This window comes from Cucurbita maxima, unplaced genomic scaffold, assembly GCF_002738345.1.
Source record: "Cucurbita maxima cultivar Rimu unplaced genomic scaffold, Cmax_1.0 Cma_Scf00044, whole genome shotgun sequence".
In the NCBI taxonomy this organism is placed as follows: Eukaryota; Viridiplantae; Streptophyta; class Magnoliopsida; order Cucurbitales; family Cucurbitaceae; genus Cucurbita; species Cucurbita maxima.
The window spans coordinates 909,456-928,683 of NW_019272060.1; the positions used below are offsets into that span (position 1 = coordinate 909,456).

The 19,228-nt window shown below is 37.7% G+C and overlaps 3 protein-coding genes across 3 annotated transcripts; 1 reads left to right on the forward strand and 2 right to left on the reverse strand.

The window, feature by feature from the left end:
* Positions 1-1,452: 1,452 nt before the first annotated feature.
* LOC111470395 lies at positions 1,453-5,429 on the reverse strand. Its single transcript, XM_023115958.1, has 10 exons — positions 5,215-5,429; positions 4,974-5,069; positions 4,799-4,873; positions 3,842-3,910; positions 3,624-3,700; positions 3,456-3,544; positions 3,248-3,377; positions 2,356-2,446; positions 2,198-2,263; positions 1,453-1,716 (listed from the first exon to the last, which is right to left on the reverse strand). Exons 1-10 carry the CDS (start codon positions 5,371-5,373, stop codon positions 1,597-1,599), a joined length of 972 nt encoding a protein of 323 aa, XP_022971726.1. The 5' UTR covers positions 5,374-5,429; the 3' UTR covers positions 1,453-1,596.
* A 1,028-nt stretch (positions 5,430-6,457) lies between these two features.
* On the forward strand, positions 6,458-9,728 carry LOC111470394 (pentatricopeptide repeat-containing protein At4g39530). The gene has a single exon (XM_023115957.1). It carries the CDS (start codon positions 7,122-7,124, stop codon positions 9,654-9,656), a length of 2,535 nt encoding a protein of 844 aa, XP_022971725.1. The 5' UTR covers positions 6,458-7,121; the 3' UTR covers positions 9,657-9,728.
* Positions 9,729-11,427: 1,699 nt separating this feature from the next.
* LOC111470391 (50S ribosomal protein L25) lies at positions 11,428-18,391 on the reverse strand. Its single transcript, XM_023115954.1, has 3 exons — positions 17,906-18,391; positions 17,677-17,806; positions 11,428-11,871 (listed from the first exon to the last, which is right to left on the reverse strand). The coding sequence occupies exons 1-3, from the start codon at positions 18,299-18,301 to the stop codon at positions 11,636-11,638; spliced, it is 762 nt and encodes a 253-aa protein (XP_022971722.1). The 5' UTR covers positions 18,302-18,391; the 3' UTR covers positions 11,428-11,635.
* Between the last annotated feature and the right edge of the window lie 837 nt (positions 18,392-19,228).

The following is a 19,228-nucleotide window of genomic DNA, read 5'->3' on the forward strand; positions in this document are numbered from 1 at the left end:
TCTTCGATTGATAGTATCTTACAACACAATATCTAAAACTAAAAATCGAAAAACTTTACTTTCTTTTCTATTAAAAAAAAATGTGGATTTATTTGAGGCATTTACCATTAAATGATTTATATGAATCATTACTCTTTCTTTCATGAGGTTTCTCCATTATTCATCTATTTACGTATTTTACAAAATATAAAAACCATCTAGGTGTAAGCGCAATAACGGCACCAAGTACTATTTTTATCCAAGGTTTTGCTACTTCAGGTTTTTTAACTTAAATGCATCAATCTCCAGTATTAGTTCTCACTCTCCAATCTCATTGGTTAATGATACACGTTAAGTATGATGGTATTGGATAACTAATGAAAGTTTAAGAACATCATATCATGTACCATATGAACCATGTACTACATACAATCAACTTATAAATGTAGTAGGATAAAATGAACTTTGTTTTTGTACATAAATAACATGTACCATGTGACTTTTATTTACGTGTTCTTCAATTGATCGATTATGTATGTGCATGTGTTATATGAGATACTATAAACATGATTATGTACATGAATTTATACATACCATACAAAAGACCATGATTATAAACATGATTGTGAAATGATGAATTCATGAAATGTATAAAGATGGATTGTGGGGGCATGCATATTGTATGCTTATATAGTTATGAATAGACGTGTACACCCATAATGTTATTCGTGTTCCTTTATTTTCTGTCGATTTCTACCACGTGAGCATACACTTGCCCATAGTTAGACCTAAAAAGTACGTTAACATGCCTACCTAATGCACCTACATGCATGTAACAGCTCAAGCCCACCGCTAGCAAATATTGTCCGCTTTGGCCCGTTACGTATCGTCGTTACCCTCACGATTTTAAAATGCGTCTAATAGGGAGAGGTTTCCACACTCTTATAAAAAATACTTCGTTCTCCTCTCTAATTAATGCAAGATCTTATAAGACAAGATAATAAATAAAATAATACAAAAGTCTATTATGATACATATATTCCAGGTCGAAAGATGAGTAAGTCCATTTATTTAATTCGACATTCCTCATTCATTTTCTATATATACTCAAGTAGATATTACTTAGTATAATTATATATGAATTAGTATAATTATAAGATACCTTTTAGAAGGTGTATATTGGAGTAATATGCATTCAATCCTACTAAAAAAATGAAAGTAAAGTCCAAGGATAGTCGTGAATTTAGGTCCCATGAAACATGATACATGTTGTATGTGAATATATTTTTCAACCGTAGGATCCCTTATTGAATATTTTAAATATTCATCCTATCGTTAATAATTTTGCTAGCAAAGATATGAACTTATTTCTCATATTAATTTCTCCATGAACATTTTAAGATCAGTTAAATATTATCAATGATGAACAGAAATACAACCAAAACTAGACCAAATTTATCTACAATGACCTCCTCTTTAGAAATATGACTGCTATTGATTTATTATCCATTTGTCCGGTAAATGTTACAGGCGCAAGAGAATGTAGCAATCTCCAATAAAAAATGATACTCGTTAAAAATTAAGAACCCAACGAGAAAGATTAGAGGTTCGAATCAGCTACGCACCTTTCTCAATTGCTTCAAAGCATTCTATTACAGATGCTTTCTCTGACATTGCTTTGATGAGGGCTTCATATATAGATTTGTTATTCTTCAGAAGGGAACCAGAAAATAGAACCTACAGCAAACTCCAAGGGATTTGCTTTAGTATTCAGTAACTAATAATGACCTTTTTTAAAAAACTATTCAGGCTGGATATAAGCTTTTGATCCGAATGTTTCAGCATTTTTCTTACCATTTAGTCACTATTGCTTAAAAAGTCTCAACTTAGTTTGTCGTATTTTAACATGTAAATGAATATTAAAATTAGCCGATGATTAAATCATCATACTAAGTGAGTTCACAAAAATTTAGAGTACAAACTAGACATCTACGAGAGGAAAACTCAATTTCTAAGTATTTATGTCATCTACGCTTCTCATTAGCTCATATTAACATTTACGAACAACGAGACAAAAGTGAATTTTTTTAAACAAAATTGAAAAAAAAAAAACACTAGATTTTAGGGACTATTTTAATGTAGTACTAGGAAGTAATCAAAACGCTCAAGTTGTTGAACAAAAAGATTTTATGAAGCTATCCAGAGTCGTGATACTTACAGCCCATCTGGTCAGGTTCTGTTGTTGATCCTTACCAAGTTTTGGTTTTGATCTATTGATGAACCTCTGATAGAAAAAAATATGTATAGATAAATGTTAGATTGCTAACGGGACAGATGTAAAGGATCTGTTTCATGAATTTAATAGCAATCTGAAACCTGCAGAGTGAAGAGATCAGCAGATTGGCCAACCACTTTTTCATATTTTAAACCTTCGGATGCAAGTCCAGCCATTGCCACCACTGCCAACCTGAAATCAAAATGCTACCCAAATTGCAATTCATGCTTATTTGCTCCTACTCGGTAATATCACATATCCTAAGCTCACCACTAGTAAATATTATCTGCTTTGGTCCTTTACGTATCGTCATCAGCCTCACGGTTTTTAAAAAGCGTCTGCTAGAGAGAGGTTTTCACACTTTTATAAGAAATGTTTTGTTCCCCTCTCCAACTAATGTGGGATCTCACAATCCACCCCCCTACAAAGCCCAGCATCCTCGCTGACAAACTGCTCGGTGCCTAGCTCTGATACTATTTGTAATAGCCCAAGTCCATTGCTAGCAGATATTGTCCTCTTTGGACTTTCCCTTCCGGCCTTCCCCTCAAGGTTTTAAAACGCGTATGTTAGAGAGAGGTTTCCACATCTTTATAAAGAATGTTTCGTTCTCCTCCCCAACCGATGTGGGATCTCACAATCCACCCCTTGAGAGGAAGCCCAAAAGGGAAAGTCCAAAATGAACAATATTTGCTAGCAATGGACTGGAGCTATTACAGTTGATATTTGAGTCAAACACCGGGCGATGTACCAGCGAGGAGGTTGAGCTCCGAAGGGGGTAGACATTTCAATAAAAGTTTTCGAAGGTAATTCCATAGGATTTAAACTCAATCTCCAACACTGATAAGATTTTCTAATTTTGATTTCAAATTTTCAATCTAATCTTCTAATGATTATAACACATATTTTCTGACATTTTCCTAAAATTCAGAGCGTTACATATCTCATAGAGGAGAACATTGCGACCTTTCAGAATATTAGTAAGTAGCCATTTACCTGTCAAGTTCCTTATCATCAAGCTGGCCACTATATATCAATTTTTCTAGTCTTTCGTCAATGAGATTGACATGCTCCTTTCCAATGTCTAGTGAATAATCCAGAATAGGAAGTCCAAGCAAGTAAGCAACTAAAATTTAAAGGAGATCATTATTAGTTCCAAGTAAACTAGGCATAACTCATGATGACGTTTCATGCAAGACTTTACCCAAGAAATGTGCAGCTTCATGTCCAGCAATTCGTTCTTGATAATCAGGAAAAAATGATGAGAAGCCATCTATGGCAGCTTGAAGAAGCCTAAGAGAAAGGAAAGGCACATACAAAATGTCATGGACGAGAAAAGTGAGATAACTATACACTTCAAGTGAAATTTTACCCAGGAGAAATGCTTCCAACAGCCAAAACAATTAGCGAGATGCTGCCAATCAAGTATGGCACAAAGAAGCCCCAATCCTATTATGAATCCAAATTTTCAATAAGAGTTTGCCCTCACGATAAGATTAAGGAACAGCTCATTGGTTAAAAGGTGATTATATGAGGAACTAAAGTACAAGAACAAACAGGTTAAACAACAAAAAATGCTGTCTATGTTACCCCAGGAAGCTGCCCTGCAAGGACGCCCAAGAATCCAGTCGTACCCACCACAGTGAAAAGGAAAGCTGCCTGTGTTGAGAGCACAAAATCCACATAAGTTTCAAGAAACTTGATATGCAAACAGAGAAAACAGACCCATTGAAGCATTATAACTTTGAGATCCCACCTCGGTTTGGAAAGGGAAACAAAACATTCTTGGTTTGGAAAGGGGAACAAAGCATTCTTTATAAGGATGTGAATACATTTCCCTACCATATGCATTTTAAAACTTTGAGAGGAAGTCCGAAAGGGAAAGCTCAAAGAATACGATATCTGCTAGCGGTGGACTTGGTCTGTTACAAATAGTATCAAAGTTAGGCACCGAGCGGTGTGCCAGCGAGAACGCTGGGTCTCGTAAGGGGTGAATTGTGAGATCCAACATTGGTGGGAGAGGGAAACGAAGCATTCTTTATAAGGGTGTGGAAACCTCTCCCTAGCAGAAGCATTTTAAAAACCTTGAGGGGAAGCCTGAAAGAGAGCTCAAAGAGGACAATATAGGCTAGTAGTGGGCTAGGGCTGTTACAAATGGTATCAGAACTAGACATTGGGTGATGTAGCAGCGAGGAGGCTGAGCCCCAAAGGGAGTGGACATAAGGCGGTGTGCCAACAAGGACGCTGGCCCCGAAGGTGGGAGGGGTGTATTGTGAGATCCCACATTGGATGGAGAGGGGAACGAAACATTCTTTGTAAGGGTATGGAGACCTCTCCCTAACATATGTGTTTTAAAAATCTTGAGGAGAAGCCTAAAGAAGAAAGCCCAAAGAAGACAATATGGGCTAGAAGTGGGCTTGAACTATTACAATAACCCTAAAACTCCAATCTAATATTATCTTTGGAGTACCAACGCTTTGTCATCTCAAAACCAAAAATGCCAAAAGATGAACAATAAAGATACAATGATGTTCAAAAGGAACTCACATCATTTCTAACACTAGGAATAGCAAGATTCTCCGCATTTTTAATTCCAAGCGTTGTCAGCTCCCGTAGAGTAGTCTGGTGTAAAGAGAATCAACATATATACATAAAATTGGTAAAAATTTGGTAATGGATAGCAGTTTCCTAGAAGAACTGCAGACTTGAAATGGAGACTGACCGTACGGCGGGAGACATACGGCTGAGAACTCCATTTCTTGGCCCAACCAACTTCCCTCAACTGGTCCAGCGCCTCCTTAACGGCGTTACTATCTTTCTGCATATATATATATATATATAAAGAAATTGTGTAAGTGAACAATGGCGCAGAAATGATATTAAGTTGTTCACTCACAATACGTTTCGGGCAACAATGGTAGGTTTAATTTGTAGAGAAATGAGATTAAACGGAGGAAATGAACCTTGTCGATGGCGGATTGAAGAGCGGTGAGATCAACAGTGGAAGCAGCAGAGGAAGCTCTGATCCGCCATTGATGGGGGAAGTTGAAGGACTTTGAACGGCGAAATTGGAAGGAGAGAGCAGAGGAATAGGTGGAGCCAACGGTGGCTACGTCCAGCATGGTTCAATTTTGGGGTTTCTGAGTTCGGTTTGGACACCGGAGGATAAGTATTTTGCCGCCACAATTGAAGGAGAATTTCCAATAATTTCGTTACACGTGTCATTGTTCTAGTATCATATTATATTTAATATATATATCTAATGTAACTGAATTTTTGTAGCGGGCTTCTATATGAACCTTAAGTCAGGTTTGTCTTTGCCAACGAAATGTCACTAGTGTGTAGTCTAAGTTTGTTCGCCCACATATGCTACTTGTGCGTGCATGTTCAATCGTCTGTGGCACAACCGACTTGTATTTACACTAGGCTAAGTCATTCGGTTTGACCTTACCTCTACTTTGGGCCAAGGTTTCTCAATGCAATGTCGCATCCAACATCATCTTGGCTCCCAATTAACATGGCACATAAGTCTTGACATCATTCCAAGTCGTGGTGTGTTGTTGGCCATCTTAGTTTTTGGTCATATCATTGAGAACGGTCCCATATATTGTTCATAACATCGGGACATCCCGAAGATCTATCCATTCGGATTCTATCAAGGCATTGGGTCTCCCTTGCCCATGCCATGTCATTTACGAATATGGTAGCGGATAGCTGGTGCAAAATCCAACTTCCAACACTCAGGCTAGGGTGCAACACCGACACACCCATGTCGCCCGATACTGTCTTAGGAAGACCCATTTCAGAGGAAGTTGCCCGAGATACTTGTCTCGCAACGCTCGCCCTCACTGTAACACACACATTTGTCACAAGGTAACTCACTTAGGCCACTGGGCGTAAGGGTGGTGGAGAGATGACTACTTGTCTCCTACTAAGGTACATTCTGAGGCATTTAATACTTTGAGGGGAAGCTCGAAAGGAAAAATCCAAAGAAAACAATATCTGTCAGCGGTGAGTTTGAGTTATTACAAATGATATCAGAGTCAAACATCGGGTGTGCCAACGAGGACGCTAACCCCAAGTCCCAGGCTTGAGGGGATGGATTGTGAGATTCCATATTGGTTAGAAAGGAGAACAAATCATTTCTTATTAGAATGCGAAAACATTTCTTAAGACATCATTTTAAAATCGTGAAACTGACGGCGATACATAACAGATCGAAGCAAATAATTTCTACTAGCTTGAGCGGCATTCACAAATTACAAACTACCATTAAGATCGGTTACAAATGTATTTATTGTTGGTGATATTCACGCTGCCATATGGCTTCGTTTGCTTCGTAAGTTCGAGCCAAAATCCCCTGCTGCCTCCTGATTTTCAACCCAAAAAACCCCAATACGTAAAACATTACTTTTGCCGTGCCGGTGCCAGCGACGACGAATTCTCAGGCTCCGGTCATCGAAATTGAGGTAGATTGGTGCTGGTTCCACATTGCTTACTGAAATTAGTGTGTTCTGAATTCTCTGTTGAATGGAGCTTAGTCGAAACTAAGTCCAATTGACTCGCCCAAGCCTTCAGCCTTCAGCCTCCAGTTTATGAACACGGTCATTGAAGCTTGGATAATAGGTTTTTCTGTTCTTCTGCTTGAAAAATAGTGGCTATTAAGCTTATTATGTATGAAGTATATGGCTACAACTTACTAGCTTTTAATCAGTGTTTATTCGTGAAGCAATGATTCATATTCGTCTACAAGTTTTAAATCATTTATTTGATGAGACAATGGTGGGGAGGAAGAGAATGATTGGAGTTTCTTTGAATGCGTAAAATACAATTCTCTAGATGCCCATGAGTTGCCTGTTTTATAAGAATTATGGGACGCCATTTTTTCTTCAATATCTATTGGACCCATCTTCCAATTACCAAATTGAGAAGTTGCAAATTTTGTAGTTCTACCGCGCCGCCTGTTCAACCAGTGCTTCCTTCTTTCTCTTCCCTAAATGGACGAGTGAAAGGGAAGGCACTTGCCAATCTGTTGCTCGTTCCTGTTTCAAACAAATCGATTTTATACTACAGGAAAGTTCATTGTCAAGTTGTCTTGTGGGGCTTACAATTTGATGTGTTTTTATCAAACCTTCTCCTGCATTCATATTTCAAAATTGGGAGTGTTTTTGATGCAGGGACATTGTTCGACAAAATGCCTAATAGAAACCTAGTATCTTGGTCTTCTGTGGTTTCTATGTATACTCGATTAGGCTATAACGAAAAAGCGTTGCTATATTTCTTGGAATTTCGGAGGACCTCGGATCATAATCTGAATGAATATATTTTAGCTAGCACTATCAGAGCATGTGTTCAACGTGATGGTGGTGAACCTGGCTCCCAGGTCCATAGTTACATTGTTAAAGCAGGATTTGATGAGGATGTTTATGTAGGAACCTCGTTGGTCGACTTGTATGCGAAACATGGTGAGATAGAAAAAGCCAGATTGATATTTGATGGTTTAGTCATGAAGAGTGCTGTGACTTGGACTGCTATTATTACAGGGTACACAAAAAGTGGAAGGAGTGAGGTTTCATTGCAATTGTTTAACTTAATGAGAGAAAGTAATGTTGTACCTGATAAATATGTGCTATCTAGCGTTCTAAATGCGTGTTCAATGCTTGGTTTTCTGGAAGGCGGTAAGCAAATACATGCTTATGTTCTGAGAAGGGAAACAAAGATGGATGTGTTGACATATAACGTTCTTATAGATTTCTATACAAAATGTGGTAGAGTGAAAGCTGGGAAAGCACTTTTCGATCGAATGGATATCAAGAATATTATTTCTTGGACTACCATGATATCCGGGTACATGCAAAATTCATATGATTGGGAGGCTGTGGAATTAGGTAGTGAAATGTTCAGAATGGGATGGAAGCCAGATGAGTATGTTTGTTCAAGCATTCTTACATCATGTGGTTCAGTTGATGCTTTACAACATGGAAGACAAATACATTCTTATATTATTAAGGTTTGTCTTGAACATGATAACTTTGTGATAAATGCTTTAATTGACATGTATTCAAAATGCAATTCCTTGGATGATGCAGAACAAGTCTTTGATGGCACGACTAGTCACAGTGTGGTCTCGTACAATGCAATGATTGAAGGATACTCGAGACAAGAGTACTTAGATCAAGCATTGGAAATCTTCCGTGAGATGAGGGTAAAACATGTTTCACCAAGCTTTTTAACATTTGTAAGCCTTCTAGGTATGTCAGCTGCATTGTTCTGCTTGCAATTGAGCAAGCAAATCCATGGCCTTACCATCAAATATGGTGTCTCTTTAGATAAGTTCACTAGCAGTGCTCTTATAGATGTTTATTCTAAATGTTCATGCATTAGAGATGCTAGGTATGTGTTTGAAGAGACAACTAATAAAGACATTGTTGTTTGGAATGCACTGTTTTCTGGGTATAACCTACAATTCGAAAGTGAGGAGGTTTTCGAACTATACACGGATTTACAATTTTCAAGAGAAAGGCCAAATGAGTTTACTTTTGCAGCCCTGATTACAGCAGCCAGCAACCTGGCAAGTCTCCAGCATGGTCAACAGTTCCATAATCAAGTCTTGAAGATGGGTCTCGGATTAGACCCTTTCATCACGAATGCTCTTGTCGATATGTACGCTAAGTGTGGGAGTGTGGAAGAAGCTGAAAAAACATTTTCCTCGGTATGGAAAGATACGACATGCTGGAACTCGATGATTTCAATGTATGCACAACATGGAAAAGCAGAAGAAGCTCTTTGGATGTTTGAAACAATGATGAACAATGACATATCTCCCAATTATGTCACTTTTGTGAGTGTTCTAACAGCTTGCAGTCATGTTGGATTTGTTGAAGATGGCCTTCAACATTTCAATTCAATGGCCAGATATGGAATTGAACCAGGAATGGAACATTACGCTTCGGTCGTTACTCTTTTGGGAAGAGCGGGTCGGTTATCTGAAGCTCGAGAATTCATTGAGAAGATGACAATAAGACCTGCAGCATTAGTATGGAGAAGCTTGCTCAGTGCATGCCGAGTTTTTGGCAACGTCAAGTTAGCGAAACATGCTGCAGAGATGGCAATCTCGATCGACCCCATGGACAGTGGATCGTATATTATGCTTTCAAATATTTTTGCATCTAAAGGTATGTGGGGAGATGTGAAAAGGTTGAGGTTGAAAATGGATGTTAGTGGTGTAGTTAAAGAACCTGGACAGAGTTGGATTGAGGTGAACGGTGAAGTTCATGTGTTTGTTTCAAGAGACAGAGACCATGAGGAGAGTGATTTAATTTATTTAGCTTTGGATGAATTAACTGTGCAGATGAAAGATGCAGGTCATGTACTTGATACCACAATTCTTGAAGCCAATGATTGAGATATGAAATTAAAGGAAACATTCTTGTGAAGAACGGTTCCTAAAATTCATGATTCATTGAGCTTTGAGATATTTTTGACTTCACTATTCTTCTCTTCTATTGATGCTGATTGGAATCCTTTTCCGCAGCCTTGTCGGCCATGTGACAATGTGAGTACAAGGTTATCATTATAACTTTATTATAATTTTTTTTTTTTTTTTTTTTTTTGTAACAGCTCAAGCCTGCCGCTAGTGGATATTGTTTTCTTTAAGTTCTTCCTTTTGAACTTCCTCTCGATGTGAGATCTCACACTTGACTCTAGAGGGGATAGATTGTGTGATCCCACATCCGTTGGGGAGGAGAACAAGACATTCTCTATAAGGGTGTGAAAACCTCTCCATAGTTGACGCGTTTTAAAAACCTTGAAGGGAAGCCTGAAAGGGAAAGCTCAAAGAGGATAATATCTGCTAGTAGTGGATTTGGGTCATTACAGTGGTAGATTAATGGATTGAATCTCTGATGTAAGTCATAACGTGTTATTGTTGGGAGCATCGCTCCAATTAAGGAGAAGAATGAAAACCACCACTTTTCTCATTGTTGATGAGATCAATAGCTGGATTATTCAATCGGTTTCCTTTTTCCTCAGATCGGTAACTGAAATACAGATTCATATAGCTTTCAAGAATCTAGCGGACTCCTTGAACTGTTACACGTCGTGCTCAAACCATGATCTCCACCTTAAATTTTGGCTATTCTTAACAACTTGGCTATTCATTTTCCAAACAGTTAATCAACCGTTTGAAACTCGAATCAATTTCCTTAAGTTGAGCTGGTTCAATTCGCCTCTCCTTTAGTTTGACCCCTACTAGGAGTGACCACTCGAGCTTAATATGGTTCCTAGGACACACCTCAAACTCCTTGGGCCAGCCTCTTATGTTCGCGGGCGTACCCTCCTAGAGGTCGACATATTAATGGACTCCTCTAAAGGTCAGTCTTGATGGCCTTATACCAACCAAGGGGTCAGCCTTGTAGGCCTTTAGCCAATCGTGGTGTCGGTCTTCTTGAGCCTTGGCCAACCCCTTGAGGCGTCAAAACCTCCTTGGGCTGCCACTGGGGCTTCACAGTTGGAGTTGTTCGGCCTATCTTTCATTCTTGACTTGGCGAGTACACTATCCCCTGCCATACGTTTTGTGTGGTTGTATGTTGTTGCTCATAATGAACGTCTGACTTCACAAATTCTCACTGCATACTAAACTAAGCCAATTGTTGACACTAAAAAAAATGGTAATAATGAATTTTAGAACATCCAAAGACTATCGATTTATTTTACTCAGATAAATAACCTTCTAAATTTTTTAAACTCAACAACTCAGTACTTAATAACTCGAACATCCATAATATATATACAATACATATACAATGGCATGCATAAAACGTTCGTAACACAAATCACAAAAACAACACAATCAACCTTTAACAAAGTAAAGTGGTAGAAGATGATCATGTTGATAACATGTAATAAAATAAGAACCAGAACCAAGAGAAGTCATTTATAGAGCAAAGTAGAGTGGAGAAGAAAGTAGAGAGGAGAAAATATAAAGACTTCAAGACCAAAACAGATTTCAGAATTAGCAATGGCCATCAATGGCCATTAATTTGACAGTTTTATCTCTAGTGCAATCATTATTCCTTTTCCTTCCTACAATAATGAATAATTCTTTAAACATTTATCTTCTCTGATAATTTTTTTCCAGCAAGAAAGAGGTCTCTTGAGCTAATATGAACCTGAGCTTCAGCAAAATTCTCAGCTTGCAAATCAAAAGTCAGTAAAGCGAGGAATCGAAACAGGAAAAAAGGTTTCAAATTTATACAAAGAACATAACAATTTAACCATGAGTTGTGATTCACTTGAAGCCAACTAGATGTTATTCTTTGGCCTCTTCAACCATAAGTTGTTTAGTAAACCAAATGAACCTAAATGTCAATGAATCCGTAGTAGTCATGAAGGCTCTGAAGCTTCTGTGATGGCCGGTTTCTGGATTGTTGTGACTATTTTACAAATAGGCATGACTTCGTTCTTGCTAAGTAGCTTCAAAGAAGGATGGACGTCTATATCGCGAATGAAAATTCTCTCCCCGATCTCCAGATTACTTACATCCACCTCAATCTTGGAAGGAATGTGCTCGGCCGGGCAAAGGTATCTCAGGCTAGTTCTTATCCTATTCAGTTGACCTCCTGTTTTCCACAAAAGTAAAGTATCAGACTTCAGAAGAACAGTTGACAGGCTGACAAAGACCACAATACAAGTTTTGCTTAATTATAAAATATCAATTGTCCAACTCTTTATCATCCTAGCTACGATCAGATAGCAATCAAGACCTTTTATTTACCATGTTTAAACAGCATAATCATACACTGAACTGTGGCTATCAAATTCAACAGGCAGCAAATTTGCAAAAGCCTTGCAGGCCAGAGGGTACCATTATTATAGAGCAAAAGTTGAAAAAGCTAATGGTGTATCATCTACCTAAGTTTGACCATAGTTCATAGTTCGAACTTTAGGAAAAACCGTATATTTCCCAAAATGTCAATGCTTCATGATACAACTCATCAGCCAATGCATCTCAAGATCATTGCTCATCATCAATGACTAACAGGGTCTAACATGGCTCACAAAAATGGTCCAAAATACTTAAAAGTAAGAACTAAAGAAATGTGGTCGATGCAAACTCTCAAGTCTCAATGAACTCCACAATCACCTGAGATGTAGAAACTATCATGGTTAAGTTCACATTCAAAGCATTCCCGAGTTGGATTCTGATATTAAGTGTATGATTTAATGGCTAAAAACAACATTTTTATGTCACTCTGAGGCATTGATTAAAAACGAAAGCTAAAGTTCCTGGGATTAACAATTGGTTAATCTATTTTCTGCGAGGTCTTTAGACTTGAAAACAGAGAATCTTCGAGCAACCCAGGAGGAAAGAAAGATTTGAGATGATTAAACATTGCACAGCTTCTTGTTGTATTAACCAACTACAACAAAAAAAAAAATTTGCTTCTCTTAAGATAAAACTTCGGTGTCATCTCGGCAACAATAAGAAGTGCATAGACGGCTAAGTAAATTTTCTGGATTCAATAAATTAATTCCTCAATAACTTGCGATCCCATTTGTTTATTTATTTTTATATAAGAAAAAATTTCATTAATATTTAAAATTTACCGAAGGGGTATGTTATCCATGATGCTTACAATATACCTTCCCAATTTACAACGAGAGAGGTAGCAAAAGTTTACACCAAGAAATGACGTAAACATTTTCAAAAAGCCTAGTATAGGTATGTGTTTTCTCCATGAATACTCTTTGATTTCATTCTTTCCATAGATTCCAAAAGGAAACCATAATGAGATGTGTCCATGGCAAAGCTTCTTTAAATGGGTGGTACATTAAGGTCAGGTCTAATAACTCCTTTCAGATGTCATCTGATGTTGAGATTTGTTGTCCAAATGTCACAAGTATATTGCACTATGTCACGGTCATACATTTTCAACCATGTGGCGTCGTGATCTTAACATGCTCACGACAAGCCTTGAGGGGAGCTCAAGCCCCCATATTCATTTTTCACCCATCTTTGTGGCTTTGTCGGACCTTAAGCAAGGTTGTCTTCACCCACCAAACACAACTTGTGCAGAATCAAACTCGTCCGGCACGACCACACATGTTGCTCGTGCGTTCATGTTTAATCATCTGCAACTCAACCTGACTTGCCTCTACACTAGACCAAATCATTCGGCTTGACCTTGTCTTTAATCAGGCCAAGGTCTCTTGTAAGCAACGTCGCAACCCAACATCATTTAGGTTCCTAATTAACATGACTTTCATGTCACGATGCCATCCCAAGTACTGAGATGCCATCAGCCAACTTAGATTGCTTGGTCATGCTCATCAAGAATAGGCCCATTTGTCGTTCATAACATCGGGACATCCTGAACATCCATCCATTTAGGGTCTATTAAGGCATTGGACCCTCCTGTGTCCATGTCATATCATTTACGGACTCTGTACTAGATAGCAGGCGTATGATCCAACCTCCAACACATGGACTGGGGCACAATGTCGGCATAGCTCTGTTGTCTTACACTGCCCTTGAAAGACCCATTCAAAGGAAGTCGTCCGAGACACTCATCTCGCAACGCTCGCCCTCACTATGACACACATGCCACAGGATCCAGGGGTGGTGGAGAGCTAATAACATGTCTCCCCCTAAGGTACATTTTGAGTCATTTCCAGTCTTCCTGGAGTAGACGTGATTTTGACAATCAGTCATATGACTTTGTGGAGTGTCCGTCCAGTGTCTAATTGACACCAAATTTGGCGAGCATTCATACTTCATATGGACGGGATTAACACCAAAGTCACATGCTTGAATGCCCTCCTGAACCCTAACTTTTGAGGTTAATGCCCAAGGCCCTACCTGACCCTTACCAAGCCTATCTTTGACACTCACGTCAACATTTTTGCCTTTTTCTTGTCTATGCCACATCTTGGCTTTCATGCACATCTCTATGATGTGTTAGATGATGCATCGTCCTCCTCGGTCGCATCACGACACTTGTCTACCTCAGCCCATGCTTGGTCAGTTGGGTGCCATTTCCGTATCGCCACCTTATCTGTCTCTACATGAGGATCACAACCTACTCTCTTCATAGTATGGTTGGTGACACACTGACTAAATAAATAATTTTGTGATTTATTGTCTTTCTTGCATAATGGGCACCAATTAGGAAATAATGTACGACATTATTTGATGTAGGTTTCCAATTGTGCTAATGGCTTTAGGCACCATTCTCCATAGAAAAAAAAACTTTACCCTTTTAAGGGTGATTTTCTTTCCATATTTCCTTTGCTAGTGAGGAGCTTATTGCTTCTACCTTTTCCTCCATATCGATAGTAAAAGACTTTGTGGAGAAGACACGGTCAACACAACGTACCAAGGTACCATTTCAATGAGTTTGGATTTTGAGACAATACAATTGAAGTAAAGTCGAGGCTTAATTCGATTCATTTCTTAGCTTTATTATCCCATATGTTCCTTTTGAGCTTCAAGTCCCAAATTTGTTTACGTCTTCCCATGTTTCTTTGGTCAAGGCCATTTTGCATTTTGAGAATCTATACAAAAGAGGATACCACAAGGCTATTGTGGTGTTGTCAATCCAAAAAGATGAGTTTCCTCCATCTCCCACTCTTTGGCAAATGCGGTTGGTGATAAGGTTTTGGAGCTTTTTTATATACTTCCATGACTCCTTTGTGACTTGTCCATGATGTAGGAGCATATTTAACCTTCATATGATTTATAGACAAGGTGGCGCCTTTGTGGTCATTCGATGAGAGGAGAGCTTTGTTCTTCTCCTGTATCAAATATAGGTCGAGTCCTCCCTCGTCTATTGGGAGGTTTATAGTATTCTATCAGATAAGGTGATATGAACCAAGACCAAGGAATTTCCATACCACAAGGTTCAATTACAAGAATGAGAGCCAAGAAGTTACAACGAGCTTTAGTCACTTATATTCAAGCTATGGTGAATTCGTCATAGGAAATTTTAGATGAGGTTGGGGTCCTTTCCTACATATGGTGCAAAGTTGAGCTTCAAGATAGAGAAGAGATACATTAAATGCATTTAATAAACTCATAGATGAATTTATGAAACTTAGTCCAAAGATGTTACTAGATAGCGCATTTCTTTTATTGCATTATTATATTTGTAAATTTAATATTTATTATCATTTAAGCTAGTTTTAATATGAGAGTAAAGGTTATATTATAACCCACCTAGGTTACCATATTTCATAGTTAACTAACTAATCATTTTAATAGGGAGGTTATGGGTGTATTTCTCATTAACTAGCCATTTTAATAGGAAGGATTTAACTCACATAGATTAAGGTTGTCAAACTGTCAAAGGTTATATAAAGCTTTTTTTTTTAACCGGTTTTCAAAATCCAATAAGGTTACCATCAAGAAAACCAATTTGGAAGATCTTAAAGAAGAACAAAGAATAGATAAGACTCAAATCTAACACTTTATAGAGTCTTTTACAACCTTAACCTATGTGAGTTAAATACACACATAACCTCCATATTAAAATGGCTAGTTAATGAGAAATATACCTATGACCTCCCTATTAAAATGGGTAGTTAATGAGAAGTATACCTATGACCTCCCTATTAAAATGGCTAGTTAATGAGAAGTATACATATGGCCTCCCTATTAAAATGGGGAGTTAAATGAGAAATATACCTATGACCTCCCTAACAAAATGGTTAGTTAATGATGGAACATGGTAACATCTGTGGATCACAATATGACCTTTAACTCCCAAGACTAGCTTATACCTATGACCTCCCTATCAAAATGGCTAGTTAATGATGTCTGTGGATTACAATATAACCTTTAACTCCCATATTAAAACTAGCTTAAATGGTAAACAAATATTGAAATTACAATTAAATAATGCAATAAAAAAAATGTGTTACTAGTAACCATTTTAGAATTTTCTTTGACGAGCTTACCATAGCTTGAATATAAGTGACTAAAGCTCGTTGTAACTTCTTAGCTCTTGTTCTTGTAATTGGACCGTATGAAAATTTTTTGGTCTTGGTTCATATCAAGAGGTGTGGTTATCTTTCTTCAGAGAGTTTCTGAATGATCTTTATATTTCCATAGCCACTAGGCATTTTGAATAAAGACATGTAGTAAGTGGGAATGTTGGACAATGTAACTTATATTAGGGTGAGTCTTTTGCCTATAGAAGCATAACAAGATGACCATAGTGGTAACTTTTTTTATTTTTTCAATAATGGTCTTCCAAAAAGAGAAGGATTTGGGGTTCCCATTTAAGGGTAATTTTGGAAGGATTTGGGGTTCCCATTTAAGGGTAATCCAAGGAACATATTCGATCATTCACGCTTTTTAAACCATATTTATTGACAAAGTCTTTGATATCCTTTGTGCTAACATCAATGCCCATGATCCTTGTTTTTTGAAGGTTGATGTTTTGTCCCAAGAATTTTTCGAAAATTTTCACCGTCTCAAACATGTTTTTATGGAAGAGACATTAGTCAATTCAGAGAATAGAATTATGTCATCAGCATTTAGAGAATAGAATTATGTCATCAGCATTTAGAGAATAGAATTATGTCATCAGCATTTAGAGAAAAGAATTGTGTCATCAACAAACTAAAAGTGGTCGATACTTTAAGTTTATGTTACCAACCAAAAAGCCCTTAGTATGCATTCGTATTCTACCTAGGTGAGTAAGCGACTATGGCAATCCATTATCAATATGAAAAGACAAGGGGATAGTAAATTCTCTTGTCGAAGACCCAGAGTAGCCTAGATCTTTCCTTTCAGCTTTCCTTTGATGATGGTGGAGAAGTTTGTGGATGAGAAACAACCTTTTATCCACCATACCATTTTGCGCCTCGAGAAAAGTCTAACTGAAGGTTTTTTCTAGGTCAAGTTTGATGACTACACTGGTTTGTTTCCTCCTTTTCCAACAGTCTATTAACTCATTTGTCATGAGGAATGTATCAAGAATCTAACATCCCTCTCACATGTTATATGCTGCCTAGTAATCATAAATCTTATGATGGAGAAGTTCTATCACAAGATTTATGGGGCAAAAGAAATCACTTCTTTGAAATCAAATAGATATATGTTTCTTGGAACACTCTCATGTATCTTCTCTCAGAATGTTCCAACATTTTTTAAAGAATTAGAGGTAAAACCATCCAGTCCCCGGAGTTTTATCGGGGCCCAAAAGCTTAATCCCCTTCCCTACCTCTTCTTCGATGAAAGCACCCTCCAGGGGGAATTTTGATAACACCGTGTAAGGACACAAATTCTTAGACAATTGCACCTTCGCCTTATTTTTGTAAATTAATTCCACAAGACTACGACTACATATATCTTGCTCTAAGAAACCAAGAATACGTCTACGTCAGCTTGGGAATTAAAGTAAGATATCTTCGTTGGTTACCTTTCTGAAGACCAGGGCAAGCCTCTTCCCCTTTGAAAACAATTGGCACATCTACCTTCAACTCCGAGCCTTCATCAGCCCATACAAACACCATATTCAAGATCTTCCCGGTCTCTTCATCCCTGTGAACCTGAAAAATCCCAAGCAATTACTCCATAACAAGAAAATGAAAGAAAAATCAAGTTGAATTAAACACAAACAAACCGGTGGAGACAAACGAATGGCTTACTTTGATTGGAAGGATCGATCCTGATTCAAGAAGGACTGAAGATCCAGAACCAGCACGGATTTGGAGTTGTAACCTAGTGGAGCAAAAGAAAGGGAGCTCAACGGACTTGAGAATGGAGTGGATTTGCTTTCGCTCTGCAGTGAGCAGATGCTTCCGCGAAGGCGATCCGTGGATGGAGTTTTTCTCAAGGAGTTGTTGACTGAAAACAACAGCGGGGATTCTTCCCTGCGCTCTATCTCTGCTTGAAATTCTGCTGCCGCTGCACTCTCTGGGGATGGCTTGGATAGTATGGTAAGAAGCAGCTCGAGATGATGAAAATGGAAACGGTTCCGATCTAGCGCTGGAAAGCGCCAACAACCTAAGGTTCGTTCCGGTGGAGCGCCACCACTTGGCCATAATCGGTCGGGGGTATTAACAATGGCAGCCGGAATAGCGAAGAGTTGAGCGGAGCAACAAGCTGTACGAGGGTTTATGCAAAGTGGAGCATGGGGTTTTGAGTATGGGCCTTTGGGCCGACTAGAGTTGAGAGTTTGAGTTAATTGTCGGAAGATAAGTTTATAAATAAATAAATAAATAAAAATTTAAATAAGTTTATTTATTTATTTATAAATAAATAAATAAAAATTTTAAAATTAATTTTTTTAACGACCGAAAATGTCGGAAGATAATTTTTTTTTTTTTTTTTTTTTTTTTTTTTTTTTTTTTTTTTTTTTTTTTTTTTTTTTTTTTTGTTTGTTTGTTTGTTTGTTCTAGCCTAGAAAACTAATGAACAATATTCTCGCATGCATGCATCCATCTAAGGGAGGGAATGGTACATGCATTTGACTTCATGTTGTCCAATGTTATACCGACTTTGTTCGAATCATGTTAGTTTCTCAAAATAAAGTCTAATACGAAATGAACCTTGTGTTGGGATTTATGCATTAACGTCATGTAATTTATTATTTATTTTCTAATGATAATCTTGATTATTTTATTTACCGTTTAGTATCCACTGTATGACGAATTTAGTGTTATTAAGTATAATCGTAAACAGTATGTGGTTGACATAAGAGAGTATCATACAGTATATGAATAAGGTTGGTATCTTATCCTAGTAACACTATAAATCATTCATGTTGAGACATGTGATGGATGTACATATACATAGTGAATTTGTAGAAGACTATATTGCGAAATATTTAATCTCGGAGAAGGTTAATATTTGTATTTATATAGTTTGGATCGTTATATCTTACAATCATGAGAATGACTATTTTATCCTCGTTGAATATATGCATGTATAATCCCGTCTTCGTTTTTTTCTTCTTTATATCTAAATAA